General features: G+C 34.7%; 2 protein-coding genes across 5 annotated transcripts in view; both read right to left on the bottom strand.

The window, feature by feature from the left end:
* IPO11 (importin 11) overlaps window positions 1–19,501 on the bottom strand; it is a 204,064-nt gene that overhangs the window by 47,453 nt on the left and 137,110 nt on the right. For both annotated transcript variants that reach the window (NM_001192932.2, XM_005221488.5), the window contains one exon: window positions 16,232–16,353. In NM_001192932.2, coding sequence (NP_001179861.2) covers window positions 16,232–16,353 — 122 coding nt within the window. The remainder of the gene's footprint in view (window positions 1–16,231; window positions 16,354–19,501) is intronic.
* Window positions 1,060–16,313, bottom strand: LRRC70 (leucine rich repeat containing 70). Of its 3 annotated transcripts, XM_059878867.1 has the most exons (3): window positions 3,581–3,688; window positions 2,434–3,108; window positions 1,060–2,055 (listed from the first exon to the last, which is right to left on the bottom strand). In XM_059878867.1, the coding sequence occupies exons 2-3, from the start codon at window positions 3,095–3,097 to the stop codon at window positions 1,202–1,204; spliced, it is 1,518 nt and encodes a 505-aa protein (XP_059734850.1). In that variant the 5' UTR covers window positions 3,098–3,108; window positions 3,581–3,688; the 3' UTR covers window positions 1,060–1,201. The 3 variants fall into 3 exon arrangements, with proteins under 3 accessions (XP_059734850.1, XP_059734849.1, XP_059734848.1); XM_059878866.1 differs by lacking the exon at window positions 3,581–3,688 and adding an exon at window positions 16,232–16,313 and having other exon boundaries at window positions 1,060–3,108; XM_059878865.1 differs by having other exon boundaries at window positions 1,060–3,108.

Below are 19,501 nucleotides of genomic sequence, written 5' to 3' on the forward strand. Positions count from 1 at the left end.
ATGTTCTATTTCTTGACCTAAGTGGTGACTCAAACAGGTCTATTTCGTTCTGTATGTGGTTTATAAATGAACAGAAGTTTTCTAAAATGTTGCCTGTGATCTTAAGGCAAATATTTCCCCAAAACCTAACATATGATTTTTCCCTCATCTGCCACTCCTCAGCCAATCATCAAGGCACCTAGCTCTAGAACCCATCCATCCTCTCTGCCAATACCCTGGTCCAGGCCTCCAGCATCTCTCCCCCGGATTAATGATTCAGATCAATCCTGGTTCTAGTCTTGTTACTTCCAGAAACAGTGCACTTTCAGTTTATATTTGCCAAATGCTAAATGCTTAAAAGAAGCACTGAGTGTGTCATCAAACAATAGCATTTGCTACTTTTACCATTGCTTAAGATCCTTCCATGGCCCCCTGCTGCCCCAGGGAAAAACATGAAATTACAACATCCTTCATCATCTGATTTTTCTCTCTAGCTGCAGATCTCAATACCATTTACAACTCCAGATGGAGTGAATTTTAGTTCCTGAAAGCAGTATTCTATTTCTTCAACCCTTCTGATACAATGTTATCTCTACCTACTACTCAGCTCTCTTCACTAGGCTAATGTCTACTTATTCTTTGCAAGCCAGTTTCAATGTCCCTCTTCGTATAAAGCCTTCTCTCATCTCCATATACGTTATACAGAACAGTACCTCCAAGTGCAGTACTTACCATACTATACAGTAACCCTATGGACCCTTCCCAACATTTCAAGCTCTACCAAAAATAGGAAGCCATGTCCATACTGTTCACAATTATAACCCTAGCACCCAGGCAGCAGGACAGCAGAAAACTAAAAGCTTGTACTCTGGAATCTGGGACAGTTTCTTAACTCACTCTGCCTAGGTTTTCCTATCTGTAAAACGAAGATATTATTACCCTGTAGGTTTTTTAAGGATTCAGTGTTATATGTAAAATATTTAACATACTGCTTGGTACACAGAAATGTCAGCTATTATTATTACTTGATATAGTGCCTATCAAAGATAGTATTTACGCAATGAATACAGTATTCACAAATTATTAAAAACCTGTATTTATTAATACTAAGCTCATAGAAACCATTATGTACCCAAATAAAGTCTATAATTCTATAAGGATGTTTCAGTTTTATTCATGTCCATGACACTGAGGTTTTCTTACAGCCCATTATTTAATTGAATTATAAGGCAGAATGTTCAAAGAGAATGACCTGTGCCTCACTTTCAGGAACAATTTGTTTATGAAGTTGAATCTGCTCCAAACCAGGGCTTTCTACAGAATTTGGGGAAGTGTTACAAATTGAAGCTGTTACATTATACCTTGCTGACTGATAAAAGCTGTAGTATTCAAGTCTATTTTCCCCTGAGTTTTCTGATGCCTTTAGTTTTTGTTTAAATTGAACAACTTTGTAGATCAAAAAAACAATTAAAACACAGGCTAAAATAAAAAAGGCTAGCAAAATGTCAAAAGCCTCATTCAGCTTTTCAACTTCTTGTGTACAGATCGGAGATGTTTTCCCTGATACTGAAGCAGCATCAATCGGTAGAGCACTGTTTTTTTCCAAGTTCAAGTTAACAGGAGAAGAACGCTGTATTTGCACAGGTAACATCGCAGTAGTCTGTAATGGATTACCAAAGGTATTCTCTTGAAACAATCTACCGGCAGGTGAAGTACGAATTCGTTCCCCGAAAGTAACGCTCTCAGTGTTTTCCAAATGTTTCCCATTTGTGGTTATTTTATGCCAGGCCATCATTAACGTAGTGGTCTTGTGGTAAATATGAAGAGATGTTATAGCCCAAGTTCTGGATACATTTGCAGAAGATGTAACACAATTTGTAAAGTCAGTCCATTTAACGTAATGCAACGCTCTGCCACGCATGGATGGGGGATTCTGACAAAAGATGTTTAGAGTAATGGCTGAAGATGCTAACCAGTCACGAAGACCCAATAGTCTGCAGCTACAGTCCCAAGGATTAGAATCTGCCTGAAGATGAATCAATGAAGACAATGGCTTAAGGACCCTTGGATGTAAGTCTGTAAGATTATTAAATGACAGGTTAAGAATCTTCAAAGACGCTCCCATGTTTTCAAATGTATTATTATCAATGCTGATTATTCTGTTTCTATCTAACCTAAGGTAAATTAAATTCTTTAACAAGCTAAATGTGTCAGAATTTAAATTTTCTAAATCATTATGACTTAAGATCAAATGTTTAAGGTTACTAATTCCACTAAATCCATCCCTAGTAACATTTTTAATTCTTGAATTTTTCAGGAGGAGATACTCCAAATTGATAAGCCCTTTAAATGCAAAGGGCTGTATTGTTTCAATATGGTTATGAGACAAAGAAAGTCTTTTAAGACTCTTAAGTACTTCAAAAGTATTTGATGGTACTTTTGTTAAATTATTACCTTCTAGATACAAACAATCCAGGTTTCCAAGGTGCTGAAAGCCTGAGTCTGATATTCTCAAAATTTTATTGTTTGACAAATCAAGTATCCGAAGAGCAATCATACCAACAAAGGTACCACTCCCGAGGACAGTGAGGCGATTTCTTTGCAGATTTAAGTACTGAACTGAAACTAGATCATGAAACACTCCTCTTGGAACAAAAGATAGTTGATTAGACTGTAAATATAAATTACGAAGATTGGAAAGTCCCTCAAATATTCCAGGATCCAAGCGTTTTATAAAATTATTATTAAGATACAGAAAATACAGATGCCTCAAATGAACAAAAGCTTTTGGATATATATACACAATGCTGGAATTATCTAAATGCAATGCTACAAGAGAATGAAGTCCAGTGAATTCACTTTCATTTATACGAGATATATTATTTCCAGTCAGATACAGAAAAACTGTACTTTCGGGGAAATTCTTAGGAATACTTGAAAGGCCTAAGTTACGGCAGGTAATTTGTCTCCCAGTGCAGAGCTGGCAAACAGACGAACATCCAAGAATCTCTTTATGGAAAAACAATACAAGGCAACAGGCAACAAGCAGAAACAGTCGTAGGCAAGGCAGAGAAAAACGTACTCCACACATAGCCCTGCTCTTGGTTTCTCTGTTCATATCAAAATTGGCTACAAAAAGAAAAGGTAAAACTTTAAATCATCAAAAAGTTCTTTAGAAATTCCATACCCTATTTTATTAGGATTAGCCATAATACCAAATATCATAAATCATACTACAGTGATAGCATAAAATAATAAGTCTGAAATATGTTCTAGAATTATTAGTACCTCTAGGCCATTAACTCACTGTTTAACAAAATGATAATCAAATTTAATGAACTGCAAAATAAAATGTTTGCTAAGTTAACCTAAAATATTACAACTGACTATAACAAAATTGACAAATGATAATGCGGAGATAAAGATCTTGGATATAAATATGCTCTTCATCAACTTTAAGTCTACTATCAATTTAACAACATAATTTTCGAAAACACAAATCCAGTACAGAACAATTAAACTCTCTTTAAACTATGGATTTTTACAAGTCGAATTATTTCTTGTTTCAGCTAAAAGTTCATATTTAAATAAATAATCTTACCAAGAACAGGAAATTCATATTATTAACACTCGGCTGATTCAAGCAACGGTTTTCTTTCTAAATCTGAAGAACGACATTTCTAGGCTGCATTTCTTTTGTGGCACTGTTGACCTCCACCCCTCCACCTTTTTTTTTTAAAGTCACAATTTGCTCAGGAAACACCACTCTTCACATTAGTTCCTCCATACTCGGTGTGTAAAACACAGGTTGTCATGGATACAGGAAACTGAGAGACAGGAAGTCATGTTATCTGTGTTTCAAAAGTTTGCTAAAAGGAAATCTCAGGAACTTATTTTTTCAGAAGGCAGTTAATCTGAGTTTTCCCAATGCACAAACCTAAATATTTCATCTTTAAAATAAGCATTTTTAAAAATATGTATTATTTAAATATTCAGAATGAACAAACTCTGTATACATCAACTACAAATAGCTATCAAATGGAAAAAACAAGTTGAAATAAGATATAAATAGAGTAATGTAACTTCTGTGAATTTTTTAAATGCACAGAATATTTATATTTCTATTATTCTGAGTATACAATAGAGACTTTAATTTTGTTTTATTCCTTAAAAAAAATAGGTAGCAAAACAAGTAATTTAGAATGATGAACATAAAGGCTGCTCCTCTGTGCCCTCCTTTCTTGATTAAAAAAAAAAAAGCACATAAAAAGTACTGAATATCACCAATAAGTACCTTAATATATTAAGGAATATGCCTTGAGCTGGAAAATGGTAATTTGTATACCAAATCACTGACAAAGGTAATCTTTGATGAAAGAGACCCTTTAATGACTTTTCACTATATATACATCTAAATTAGTCTGAATTATTTATAAAACACATCTGTGTATAATGTAATTCTTTAAAGTAAGGATTTAAAGCACTGACTATACATCGTATATATTATGTACTGTTTAGTCATTAATTTTCCAAAAATCTGACTGCTTAGGCTTTCTAATTCTGACTTATTAATATTACTAATACCCTGACAGTGTGATTAAAATATCAGTAGTAATATGTATAATTTTATACTATAACTCCCTTTGATACTAAAGCAGCTTTTTCATAGCAAGACAATTACTTCAGATAATAATATGAATCATTTCCATATTAATATTTTGTATAACTCAGTATTTCTTTTACAATAAAAAATCAGAAGTGCACTCTAGAGACAATCTTTATCAAAATGATTTACAAATCTCACAACTATCTCTTGCGGACTCTATTGCTATTACTATTTTATAGTTAAAGAAATTAGAAAACAGCAACCAAAAAGCTAAATGACAGGGAAATGTCATGAATTAGACGTAAAGATGAAACAAGAGCTAGGTTTTTCAAGTTCATTTTTTTCATATTTTGAATAACATAGAGAATTTTTTTCAATTATGTCACGTAATTTAAAGAATTACGATGGGGTTTAGGACATGCTTCCACAAGATACGGCACCCTGGCATACTGACTACTTTAAGCTGAAGGAGACTGAGCAAACAGCATAAGCAGAAAGTTCTCCTTCTGATCTCTATCACCTCCAGCCACAGCCCCGTACTCCTTGCCCTTGTCCCCTGAAACAAGTCATTAAACCCTCCAGTGAGAAATGCCCTTCCTATACTGGGAGGAAGGGAGCACCCTTTATCTTCAAAGATAAGAGGACTCAGAAGAACCCAAACAAAGAGGACTTGCAAATTTCCCCCTGGTTTATTATACATACTTATCTCATACCCTTTACCCTACATATCTTCCCATGACTCTTCACCAAACTTGGTGTAAAAATACACAGGTTTAATGGTTTCTTTGGGTCTTCATTTCCTCATGAAGACTCTCATGACATGTAAACGTGAAAAGTGTTAGTCGCTCAGTCATGTCCAATTCTTTGCAACCCCATGGACTGTAGCCCACCAGGCTCCTTTGTCCATGAGGATTCTCCAGGCATGAATACTGGATGGGTTGCCACTCCTTTCTCCAAGGGATCTTCCTGACTCAGGGATGGAACCCAGGTCTCCTGCTTCTTCTGCATTGCAGGCAGATTTCTTTCCCATCTGAGACACCAGGGAAGACCAACTCTCTCCCAGAATGTTCCTCATTTGGATTTGTCTGACATTTCCTCATGGTTAGATCCAGATTAATCTTCCCTGGTTGGAATATTACATAAGTGATATATTCTTGAAATATCACATCTTAGCAGTACATGGTGTCTACCTGCTTCTCATTCATGATGTTAATTGTGAAGGTCACTAAGAGTCAGACGTGACTTAGCCACTGAACAACCACCACCCACTTCCCTGGTGGTCCAGTAGTTAAGACTCTGCGCTTCCACTGCAGGAGGTATGGGTTCGATCCCTGGTAAGGGAACTAAGATCCTGCATGCCACATGGTGTGCCCCACCAAAAACTGAAAAACCATTCAGTCAATCAGTTTTCTTTTTTTTTAAATGTCATTTAAAAGTCATAAGCACTCAGGAACTTCCCTAAGCAGTTAGGACAGGAGACAGAAGACATAAGTAGTTGTTTTCCTAAGATGCCAGGTTGAACTGAACAATAATGTGTAAACTGAACGCACAGCATGTTGCCCTAACACATGAAAGAAACTTCAAAAATACTGCTGAATGTCTGCTGTATCAGTATCACAGGCTTGATATCTGATAGGAAGGTAGGGGCACTTTAGTTCTGCTATACGTTTCAAGGGTACAATGAATTTGTATTGGAAATGAAAACCAAAATGGACTATTTCCATTCAAATTCTAAGGTGGAAGGACAGAAACACTTCAAAATACCTCCAAATGTGCCAAACTTCTGGGTGGGGAGAAACATTGGGTTTTCAAAGGACTGATCAGAAGAACAAGTTAACATTCAGCTTTGAAAAGTTTTATAAATGACAATAAATTTTTTTAAATCACCAAACCCAGATATTGATAATCTACCTCTTTTTTCCACAAAACTACTCAGTGAACATGCATTAATGGCACCAACTGTTCATCTTCCTAAATCATCTTGTCTACACCTCCCAGCTTCTGTTACTGAAAGATACACTGCACAATCTAATCAAAAAATAAAAACATGAAAAGCTGCATCACAGAGGGGTTGTTCCTCATAGACTGAAATGATCTGAACCAATCTGATGTTACCTAATATTTTCCTCTGTTACTAGATCTTTGCTCTATAGATAAGCATGCCCCTAATACCTCAAACTCTTGCCAGGATATCCACATCAAGATCTAGCCTCTTCATACACAGGTCAGATGTCAAGTACAAAGCTTCTACTGCCACAAAGTACACAAAACTTACCTTTCAAACTCCGCTGGCGTGTGATGTTAACACTCACGCTGTGCTTGTCAAATATCCTGGTACAAGCTACCAGCCCTTCAAGTTTACCACTCTTTTACATACTCCCCTAACTAGAACTGTCATCTTCCCTCAGAGCTCAGTTGGTAAAGAATCTGCATGAAAGGCAGGAGACCAAGGTTTGATTCCTGGGTCAGGAAGATCCCCTGCAGAAGGAAATGGCAACCCATTCCAGTATTCCCACCTGAAGAATCCCATGAAGAGAGGAGCCTGGCAGACTAGAGTCCGCGGGGTCACAAGAGCCTGACACGACATAGCGACTAAACCACCACCTAATTAGAACTATCAATTTCTCAATGGTAATGTCTATGCCTAAAAGTCCTCTGTATTCACATAATACTTAGTTAATACAGTTTTTTATATACAGATTTTCAGTATATATTTTAATCAATAACATAATTCAAGCCAAATTCACCAACTGCATATTTTTTTAAAAGCTGATATAACTGTGATTACAATAACATGAATGCCTCTGCTGTTTCCCAAACACATATAATCACTGCAATTATCTGGATAAATCTCACTATTTGACCACTTCTAAGACCTAACCAAACAAATATACTAACACAGGGGGAAAATGCCATAAGCAGTAAGTAACATATTTCTGTGATTCTCTTAAGACCCTGCAGCATTGCACTATATTTTAATCACAGGGAAATTTAGACAGGTTATTTCAAATTAAAACAAACTAGGCTGATTACAACAATCATAAAGGTAAAAAGAAATATGTCTATTAAGGAGTAAAATTCCCAAAGACACTAGCGATTACTGTAATTTCCTGCTCTCCATTTCTTTCCCTGTAGTTCTTTAGACAATCAAAAACAACTGCAAAAGAACTACATTGCCATTAAAATCGCTCTGATAAGTATAAAGTAAAAGCAAACGGAGAGTTTTAAAAGTAGGCATTCTGTTCAAAACAAGGACCGAAATCTGTTGGTCCTAATCTATGTGAATATCAATCACACAAGATTTCCTTTTCTGTCTGGGCACAGCAAACTTGTCAGCTTTCTGTTCCTCTCTGCCCATGGAAATGGAGCAGAGGAAAAGGCTGCATTTCTTGGACCTTAAGTGTTTAGGATCCTGAATTTACAAAGCCAGCTTTTTGTAGTGTAGTATAACCAAATTTCCTTTGAATTCTCTAAATTATCAAAGTGCAACATTCCTTGTAAATAATACTCTTATTATATGAAAACGTCAAACAAAACCACCATTGGAGAAAAACAACTCAGGCAGGGTCTATGCACTGACTGACTTTAAATTCAGCTGGAAGAACAGAAAGACCGGCAACATACCAGAAATCCAACTCCCACAGAACAATAGATTACTTACTACTTTAATAACAGCTAAATCCCAGGAGAGTAATTTTGTCAGTACATGGACAGAATATTTCAGTGCCTCTATGAAAAGGGCAATACTATGCAGCAGCACCAATCTGATACTGAAAAAATGATACTAATTGAAGAACAAGCTGCCTTTGGTAGAATATATCAGTTTTTCTAAACATAAAACCTATGTTTTTTTTTATACAGAATGAAATGTAATCTAGTAATAACTATAGCAGCTACTGTAGCAATAATACCAGCAAGTAATATCTATTGAGTTCTTTATGTCTAACATATAGAAGCAAGTAACATTATACAAAAAACCTAATAATAACCAGTGAGTTTTTAATTATCTCACTTAACCTTTACCAAAGGATGTCTACAAAAGAGATACTATTAACCTCATTTTAAAAATGAAGAAACAAATGTAAAGAATTCAAATAGCTTGCCCAGAATCACAATTAAAAGGTAACAGAAACTGGGGAGTAAGATTCTCAAAACACTAAGACATATGTTTAATGATGATTTTCAGGAACCCCCAAATTAGCACATAGTAATCAATCAATTGTCAAAAGATGTTGTGTCAAGCAAGCTTCCCAAAGGTGAGTAATGGTATAGCAGAACTATTTCAAAAAGATTCCTACCACAATTAGATACCACTTCATACCAACCAGTATGGCTATAATCAGAAATAAAGAATAATATGTGCTGCTAAGGGTATGCAGAAACTAGAATCCTTATACAATGCTGATGGGAATATAAAATGATATAACTAACTTGAAAACAGCTTGATAGTTTCTTAAAAAGTTAAACAGAATGGCTATACAACCCAGGAATCCCCAAGAAAAATGATAAGTATCTACACAAAAACTTGTGTGCAAATAATCGCAGCATTATTCACAAGAGCCCAAAGGTAGAAACAGCTCACATGTCCATCATTTGATGACTGCAGAAACAAAATGCGAGGGTTCAGGATGGGGAACACATGTATGCCTGTGGCGGATTCATTTTGATATTTGGCCAAACTAATACAATTATGTAAAGTTTAAAAATAAAATAAAATTTAAAAGAAAAAAAAAAAAGAAACAAAATGCGGTATATTCATACAGAAGACTATGATTTAGCAACAAAAAGAAAATACTGATACCTGTCACAACGTGTAAACTTTGAAAATATGCTAGTTTAAAGAAGTCAGTCACAAAAGACCACATATTGTCTGATTCCATTTGCAGGAAATGTCCAGAATAGGCAAACCTCCATGGCGAAAGTAGATTAGTGGTTGGCTGGGGAAAGGAATGAGTGATAAGGACTGCTGAAGAGTACCTGGCTCCTGAAACTTTTGCAACTTGCTTTAACTTGCTGGATATCTTCCAGTGTCTCCTAGTTTATAGTCTATGGGAACTTGACTATAATTTGTATCCTACTACTGTGTGAAATTGTATAAATTTAATTATGTTGAATTGGTTCATGGTGATTTTCAGGTCTACTATATCCCTGCACTTCTCTGCATATTCATTCTATTAATTTTTGAGAGTCTGATATTGAAACTCCAACTAAAAATTTTAATTTATCAAAAAAATAATTATATAATGGAACTATCTGTAACTTTGTTCTGTATTTTCCAAGTCTCCTGTAAAGGTGTTATCATACTTTCATAATTTAAAAAATAAAGAGAAAAATATTAAAGAAAAACAGTACATGGCTCCTTTGGAAATGACAAAATGCTCTAAAACTGACTGTGGTGATGGATGCACAACTCCATGTATATACTAAAAACTACTGAATTGTACACTTTAAATGGGTGAACTGAATTATATCCTAATAAGCTGTTACCACACACACACACACACACGAGGTGCTTCTAAGACATTTTTCTTGTGAAAGATATAAAAAAAAAATGAGAACTAGTTTTTACTGTAGAAAACCCACTAAACTATTAGGTTAAGAATTTACTGATAAAAGAAAATACTATAAAATGCTAAATAAGAATGCATGACCTAGAAGTTAAAATGCATCCTATTTTAAAGGAAGAAAATAAAACTTTCTCACATTAAATACTCACTTAGGAATGGTCAGTTTAAACCAAACACAATTCTGATAAAACAACACATCCACAATTTCAAAAATTTTAAACTGCCTTTTATTTAACTATATTTAAACACTACTTTGTCAACAAAGGTCTGTCTAGTCAAGGCTATGGTTTTTCCAGTAGTTATGTACGGATGTGAGAGTTGGACTATAAAGAAAACTGACCACCGAAGAATTGATACTTTCGAGCTGTGGTGTTGGAGAAGACTCTTGAGAGTCCCTTGGACTGCAAGCAGATCCAACCAGTCCATTCTAAAGGAGATCAGTCCTGGGTGTTCATTGGAAGGACTGATGTTGAAGCTGAAATTCCAATACTTTGGCCACCTCATGTGAAGAGCTGACTCATTTGAAAAGACCCTGATGTTGGGAAAGATTGAAGGCAGGAGAAGAAGGGAACGACAGAGGATGAGACGGTTAGATGGCATCACTGACTCAATGGATATGAGTTTGGGTAAACTTCGGGAGTTGGTGATGGACAGGGAGGCCTGATGTGCTGTGGTTCGTGGGGTCACAAAGAGTCGGACACAACTGAGCAACTGAACTGAACTGAAACGATACCAAAGTATTACTCTTTGGAACTACTATCTTGTTTTAAAAGTTGTAAATTAGTTTAGAAAATTATAGTATTACTCAGCCATTAAAAAGAATACATTTGAATCAGTTCTAATGAGATGGATGAAACTGGAACCTATTATACAGAGTGAAGTAAGCCAGAAAGAAAAACACCAATACAGTATACTAACGCATATATATGGAATTTAGAAAGATGGTAACAATAACCCTGTGTACGAGACAGCAAAAGAGACACTGATGTATAGATCAGTCTTATGGACTCTGTGGGAGAGGGAGAGGGTGGGGAGATTTGGGAGAATGGCATTGAAACATGTATAATATCATGTATGAAACAAGTCGCCAGTCCAGGTTCGATGCAGGATACTGGATGCCTGGGGCTGGTGCACTGGGACGACCCAGAGGGAGGGTATGGGGAGGGAGGAGGGAGGAAGGTTCAGGATGGGGAACACAGGTATACCTGTGGCAGATTCATTTCAATATTTGGCAAAACTAATACAATATTGTAAAGTTTAAAAATAAAATAAAATTTTAAAAAAATTTGTACAGAATAATAAATTTCCAAATACTGATATTTTATTTATACTATTCTTGAGATAAAAGAGAACTATGGAGAGATACTAAATGACCAATCCAAGCATGTCTAGTAAATCTGATACCCAGAGGACTTTATTATAAGGCAATTTCTCCTGGAAAGCAAGCCATCATACCTAAAAACCCTGCTGCTTTGTCAATCTTTTTTTGAATTATTCAACTAGCTTAAGAAAAACATTCCTCATGGGTAAGTTTCTTAAATCTTAAAAAAAAAATAAATAAATTCTTAAAACATTTGATCTCAGAGAACACTTATATACATCTGAAATTCTTAGAACTACATTATAAAAGTATGTCTCCAAAGTTAGAGAATGAATTGCTATTTCAGAGAATAGAGCCAAAGGAAAGGTTGATTACTCTCATTTTCCTCTATGAAAAAAGCTTTTATTTAATCTATGTCTTTGGACAAGAACTTCAGAAGAGCTGTATGTAAATAACGTTATTTTCATATAAAAGTTAGCGGAAGAAAATATTACTGCCTTTGTGCATAAATAATATAGACTTTAAGAAATGGAAAAATTCAAACTTGGAATCACTCCAGTTATAAAAAACAAAAAGGACACAAGATAGTTGTATCACACAACTACCAAAACAAAGACTGTACTATATTCAGAAGGCAACCAAGAAGATACACTAAAAATGCCTAAAAGATATACTAAAAGGCAAAGGCAAAGACAAAATTGTATATTTTTAAGTTAGTAACAACGCAGAAAGAATACTACAGAATACAAAAGGTCATTAAGCTGAAGGTGATATACGTATGACATACGTGGTTAACATATTTTTAATGAATTAACAGTTTTATAAATAGTCAATATACTGAAAATGCCCTGAATTTAAGATTACAGGTACACAAAAAGACTTAATCTTTTAGAACTTATACTGCAGGAAATGGATGAACGGTTGAGAGAGAGGAGGAAAGGGATAAAACAAAAACAGCTAACTTCATTTATCTAGACTGTGTGACCTTAATACGTAAACTCATTTAATCTTTATAATACTCTCATCAGGAAGATACTATTAGTATCCTCATTTCAAAACCAGGTAACTTAGGCTCAGGAAGTTATTTGGCTATGGTCATTAGTGACCAGTGGTGCTAGAATTTGAGTGTGGTCCTAAGCCTAAAGTCTTTGCCAAATATCTGAATCAGAGGTAGTGGATCATGGTAAAAGACAGCTTAAATAGCTTCCCAAAGAGCATTCTTCAGATCAGTGATTCTACCATCATCTAGTGGGTAGAGGCCACAGATGCTGCTAAATAGCCTGAAATGCACAGTACAGCCCCAGTATCAAATAATCATCTGGGTCCAAACAGTCAAAAGTACTGTGGTTGAGAAACCCTGCTTTAGAATAGTGTTATTTCTTGCATGTGGAAATCCGTTATAATAAAGAAGAAAATAACATTTCCCAATGTATCCTGATTCAAAATATCATCATCAACACATTATTCTCTAGATCTGCTTATTTCAGGCAAAGGAAATGTTACACTGCAAAGCCTAAAAGAAACACAGGAGAAGAAATTACTATTATATGCGAGACTAACAAGAAAATATCACTGGGGACATGAAATGGGGAAAATTTTCCTCAAACTCCATCAACTATGTAGTTTTAAGTATTGGGTTGGCCAAAAAATTTTTCCATGCAGAAAAACTCAAAGGAAGTTTTTGGCCAACCCAACAGAAGAAAGGTTATAACGGGAAATGATAAAACTGCTGACAGTCTGTCAACATTCCCTTCCACTACAGCACTTGAACCTAAATTTTCCAAAGCTATGTCATGGGCCAATGATAATGTGGCAAATTTTTAGAGCAATTAAGTTGTTTTGTTTGGTTTTCAAATGGACACATTTCCTGTATTTATCACTGCTTCTTTAGTCACTAATCCATCAAGGACTATAAAGTTAAGTCTTTATTCTTTAGAATTCTATTACCACATTATTTTAAGACTTTCTAGGTACCCTTAAAATGATGTGAATTCACAACCACTCAATAGACTTTTCAATACTTCATTTTAAAAACAAAAATAAGATCTGATTTTCCTATTCAGAAAGATATTTCCTCACAATTTTTAATTACTTTTTTATATTTTTAAAGTTTATTTTTTCTATTGAAGTATAGTTAATTTACAATGTTGTATTAGCTTCTGGTGTATAACAAAGTGATTATATATTGTTTTTCAGATTCTTTTCCATTATAGATTACTGTGCTGTGTTCTGTCACTAAGTAGTGTCTGACTCTTTGCAACCCCATGGACTATAGCCTGCCAGGCTCCTCTATCCATGGAATTTCCAGGCAAGAATACTGGAGTGGGTTGCCATTTCCTTCTCCAGGGGATCCTCCAGACCCAGGGACTGAACCTGTGTCCCCTGCATTAGCAGGCAGGTTCTTTACCACTGAGCCATCAGGAAGCCCGATATCATATTTTTAAATTAAAAAAATTAATGTTTAAGAGAAATTCAAGCCTTAAAAAAATCCTGCCCCGTAATTTATGTAAATTGACATAGGCCCCAGTCTAACTTTTCTTTAACCTTAACAGAAGCCTTTTTTATTTTCTTTAGAGAAGTCAACTATACTCACAACTTACATATCAAAAATATTATTGAAATTTTTTTTTAAAAATTAAAAACTGAAGTCAACTGTAATATCAAAAATAGTAAAACAAATATGCTTTAGATACAAGTAGGTAACTTTCTCATCTTTTAACCTGTGTCATTTCAAGTTTTCTCTTAATCTCAGTACTTTATGTTAGAGAACACTCTAACACACTCTATCAACCTTAGTTTTTTTTCCATTCATTAATTTACTGAGCAAACGTTTACCAAGTGTTGATTACTGCCAAAGAACAGGTTCTTTAACATCTCCACTTTAAAGGCCTGTTAAATCTCTAGTCACTGTTTTTCTACTAAAAAGAAGGGCAAGACCAGTAAGTTAAAATGTTGGTAGCTTCAATGTGGCTTCCAAAAATAAGTAAGACGCCACTCAGTTTCTCAGAGAGGAAATAACATTGCCCTTGTGTACATCCACCTGGGAGTTAAAAGAGCAAGCTCTGGCATCAACCGCCCAAGGTCAGAATCTTCCCTTTGACATGCCACTTACCAGACCCTAAGCAAGTTATTTAACATTTTTAAGTTATTTCTTTGCTCTATAAAAACAAGACAATTATGTCTTTAACTCAGGACTGTTTAAAGATTAAATGAGACATAAATGTAAAGTACTTAGCGAAATATAAGGCAAATGGTAATATAACAAGCATGTAAGGTAGGGGGTCCCTAGAGAAACAGAATGAGGCATGGCTTTCTTGATATAAGAGAAGCCATTTTTGGCCTATGCCATTTTGTAATCTAAGCCTGGCTACAATGCATAACACTGAGAAGGATTTAATAATAATGATTTTAAGGGAACAAAAGAACAAACTGCTATCAAGCAAGAGAAGTAGCAAACATAACAAATCAGCTGTAAAAACTCACAGGTCTGTTTCAACAGTAAAGAATAGTATGAAGCACTTTCCCGAGCAGTTTTGCAGAATTTAAACTTCCCAGGCATTAAACCTCCTGATCAACTGGAAACTAAGAAATGATGATGTTCATCTTTACCGACCCTCGTGACTTCAATCAACCAAAGCTTGGACTCTGTGGACTACCCATGCCCCTTCATAATTATGCATGTACCGGGAGCTTAAAGCTTCCCAAAAGTTGCTGTTCATGGAGACACTGCACTGGGAAAGATCCCTGGTACTCGCCTTACTTGTTTCAAGTACTAAATCCTTCATTCTCCCAGTCTTTGACTTGGTTGTATCTTTTGGCTGGACACTCACCAAGAGGTAAACCCAGTTTTCGGGTAACAGTAAAAGGGCTCAAAGATTATTATCTATTTTTATAATAACATACAATAGCATATGATATTATTATGATGTGAGGACTAAATAATCATCTGTGTTCTTAATTCAAACTACTATACCAGAAATAATAATAAATTTTTAAAAAGATTTTCTAAAGCTAACTGCACTTATTTCACTAATTTATCACTAGGATACAGGTACTATAAAAATTCTCTAAGACAAAAAAATCTAGTATATTATTCTTCTCCTACAACATGAAGTCTTAAGGCCTGCTTTTATACTTCTAAAATTAAAAATACCCCAAAAAGAAATATAATGCCAAACAAAGACAGGGATAAAGGCAAAAAAGAAAAAAAAAAAATTACTCTTCTTTAAATGTCCCAAATCAAAGCATTTTGTATTTGCTTTATGGAAATGAGGATTTTAATAAAGTTTGGAAAACATAATATAATGACTTCATCTATATAAGGAGAAAAAAATAACTTGTAAGCTTCTTTAGAGATAATCCAAAATTAACAATTATGTAACAAACTACTGAATTACTAGGAGGATAATACACTTTATGAAGTGTTACTGACATTGAAATATTATTTATTTAATATATTTATATAAAACAAGGACCTAAAATTAGATCTAATAAAATTTGGTTATTTTTTAAAATGGGAATTCAGACAAAAATGAAATAAATTGGTAAAATGAACACCAACAAATTAAACTGTAATGTCCACCATTCCCACCTTTTTAGATCCAGATCAACACCTGGTTGGTTATCAACTAAAAAAATTAGCATACATATGCATAAAACAGCACTGCCCAGCAATACACAGCAATACCAATAGCCAAAACAGTGCTAATACTTCTTTGATGCTTTAACAAAACAAATTTTAAGTAAACATTTCCTCACCTATTATCAGATGGCAGAAGAGAAAGCAAAGCCAAGGCTGAAAGTTTTCTTCTTTCAGGCTGGGTAATATTGTCCATGCGATCAACCCACATTTCAATCATATTTCCCAAAAGCTGGTCCATCTGAAAAAAAGACCAGGAGGCATCTCAAAATATTTGAAATGCTCTTTACTTATAAGTACTGTTAAAGGCAAAAGCCTCATAAAAAAGGTTAAAGTACAATTCCAACAAACCACAGAATTGGAATACAAGAATGTGGGGCAACCTGTGAGCTGGGGGAAAAAAATGAGCAAAATCAGAAATGGAATCTAATTAATCTTGAGAGCCAATTAATTGAGTGCCAAATAGACTTGTTCAACTTATCTAGGCTAAGGGTCCACTTGTTTGGTCAAATGCTAGTCTAGATGCTGCCATGAAAGTATTTTGCAGATATGATTACATTTGCAATGAGCTGACATTAAGTAGATTACCCTAGATAATGTGAGTACAGTGTCATTCAATCAGATGAAAGCCTTGAGAAAAAACTAAGGTTTCCTATAAATAGAAGAAACCCTGTCTCAAGAATGTAACACAGAAATCCTGCCCAAGTTTTTATTTTCAGCCTGCCCCACAAAATTAGAAATTGCTAATCCTTGCAATCAACCATATGAGCCAATTCCTTTAATATCCATGTCCGCTTCTCATGTGTGCGCAACTGTATGTGTGTATATTCTCTCCATCTCTCTACATACACACAGAACTGGCTCTGTTTTGCTGAAGAACCCTAACTAATGCATAGGTAGAATCTATATAATGAAACACGACCAAGTATACTCACTGTGTAGATTGGAAGCGGGTCTCAGGTTTGCTTATAAACATTTGTACACTTCTCACACCTTTTAAAAAGTGCATTTAATACCAAAATCTGTACTTCACAGATTTTGGTAACATAAGATCAACCTTGAGTTCCCATACTTTCCTACTTTTGTGCTTCTACATTTTTCCAAGAAATGCTTCAATACTTTTTTTCCAACAGTTTAAAAGATAATAAACAGTCAAGTGAACACTTACTAGTTCAAGACAATCATTTATACTTGAGCTCCCCAAACGGTGTGCTGTGTCCTAAGATGCCACAGTGAACTCAAAGTTATTTAAAATTATTCAGAGAAACACAGTGACATCTGTCGATTACTGCAAGAACTACTAGTTCAAATATAGTTCCCAGTTTTAACATTACATTCCTTTCAATGACTTCCTATCTTTGCGTAGTACTACCAAAAAGTCAAGGTAGAACAGGAGATGAAAGTGGAGGTGTCCAACCTGAAACTAAGGTTTAAGAATCTTGGTAGTGCCCAATGGCCATTCACATTCCACTAATCAGTAACTGCGGCTATTTAAGAAGGAAATAGAGAGTATTTGTGTATAATTTTCAATAGATACAAAGTTATAAGGACATGAATACAAATTAAGTTGTTTGGATTACGTAATCAAAAGAACAGTTAGATATTTACTCTAGAGGCATTGTGAAAATGTTACTAACACATTAAGGGCACCATGAAGCAATACAGTCTAGTAACTGCTGATTTATACCATGTGTCTTCAATGTTCACTTAATTTGGAAACGAATGGCTCAGATGCTTTACAGATTTACTGCAATTAATATCAAGTAAGCAAGATTTTAAAAACAAAGCATAACCATACAAAAGAAAGTATCAAGTTACTAAAATCTAATATATACAAGTAAAACTAGAGTAACATGTGGTTGAAATGAAGATGTAATCAGCAGAGACAGACATCTCTATGGTCTAATACTATTTATAACTTACACTTATTTGCTCTATTATAACAATAGCACATAATAAAAACAGAAATAAGACAACTGTAACAAATGTTGATGACTACTTATAGTGAATCATGAGGCAAACAAATTCTGCAGTATTGCAGAGAACTATTAATTTCTAAAATTAAAGTATTTCTTAAGCAGCATAATAAAAAGATGATGAGATTTCTCTACTTTGATAACATATGCCAGAATCTACCCTGGCAGGTCATGCTAAAGATACCACAAGTAAATAAATACCCATTGTAGAAAGAAAAAAATTATTTCTGACTGGTTCTATCGCTTTTATAACTTTAAAGAATATGACTTATGCTTTCTGTAAGAATTAAGTAGTTTTATATAATTATATTCCCTGTAGGAACAGAATAAAATGTTTATGCAAATAGTGATCTTTTTTAAATGTTGTCTTCTTAATCTAACCTTCATAGCAGCTGCTATTCAAGCAATAAAATGTCATTTTTACATAAGATTTCATGAAAAATCATTCATCTTGTGGAAATAAAAAAGTATCTTCAATCTCTGCAGAATCAGAAAGATATGTGTTATTTCAAGTCAAACACTTAAAACAGATTAAGGGGAAAATAATCTAAGTGGCAGGTCTTGAAGAAAGTCATCTCCTTAAGATGAAAAATTTATAGAATTGAAGTATGTTATCAAAATATTTCACTCCTCCCCCCAAATTTACAAAGTCTAAATTAAAGGGTATTGCCAGAAAGAGTAAGATGATAACATTTCTAGAAAACAACGAAATACTCAAGGTATAGTTCAGTCTCAGTTTTGTAGAAAGATAAACAGATATTATTCCAGTTACTCAGCTACAAATAACTTACTGAATCTTTGGAAAAAAGTTATTTACCCTAGAAGCATACTGACACTGTGAAAACAATTTTAGTTTAGCACTGAACATTTGCTCACTCCCTCTGAAATTCCACTAAAATGAGAGTAAATAAATATAAAAAGCAAACAAATAACCCCACATGGTCTATAAAAGAGAAGAAACTACAACTGGTAAAGAAGGCAACAACTTCTCAGAAGATGGCCAAGTGTATGAAAGAGTGCTTAGTAAGTGACTTAGCAGAACAAAAAAGCCTGGAAACAAACTGCTTGCCAGGGGAAAAACAGTCTAATGCAAACAGACTTGTTTCTCAGAATCTTGCAATTATCAAGCCACAAAGAAGACAGAGGCATAGAGCTCAAATACAGGAAAACTAGCTGAGAATCTGTATAAGGAACAATTAGAAACTTCCAGATCACCACCCCCACTCCTATGGGAGTACAAAGATTCAGTATCTGCAAAAATAAATTCTGAGAAGTCCCAACTCAGGCATCAAGAACAGGGGGAAGACAAGGTGAGAAACAAATTAAAATTACATGATCTAAATGAAAATCAAGATGCTGAGTGGTAAAAAAAACCATAATCCCCAAAGCCCTTCCCCCAATCCTGAATTCCAC

The sequence above is a fragment of the Bos taurus genome, chromosome 20, assembly GCF_002263795.3.
Source record: "Bos taurus isolate L1 Dominette 01449 registration number 42190680 breed Hereford chromosome 20, ARS-UCD2.0, whole genome shotgun sequence".
Taxonomy (NCBI): Eukaryota; Metazoa; Chordata; class Mammalia; order Artiodactyla; family Bovidae; genus Bos; species Bos taurus.

Bases quoted from the DNA above. Each gene is read 5' to 3' on its own strand.
- LRRC70 (XM_059878866.1), bottom strand. From the start codon at position 3,097: ATGAACAGAGAAACCAAGAGCAGGGCTATGTGTGGAGTACGTTTTTCT.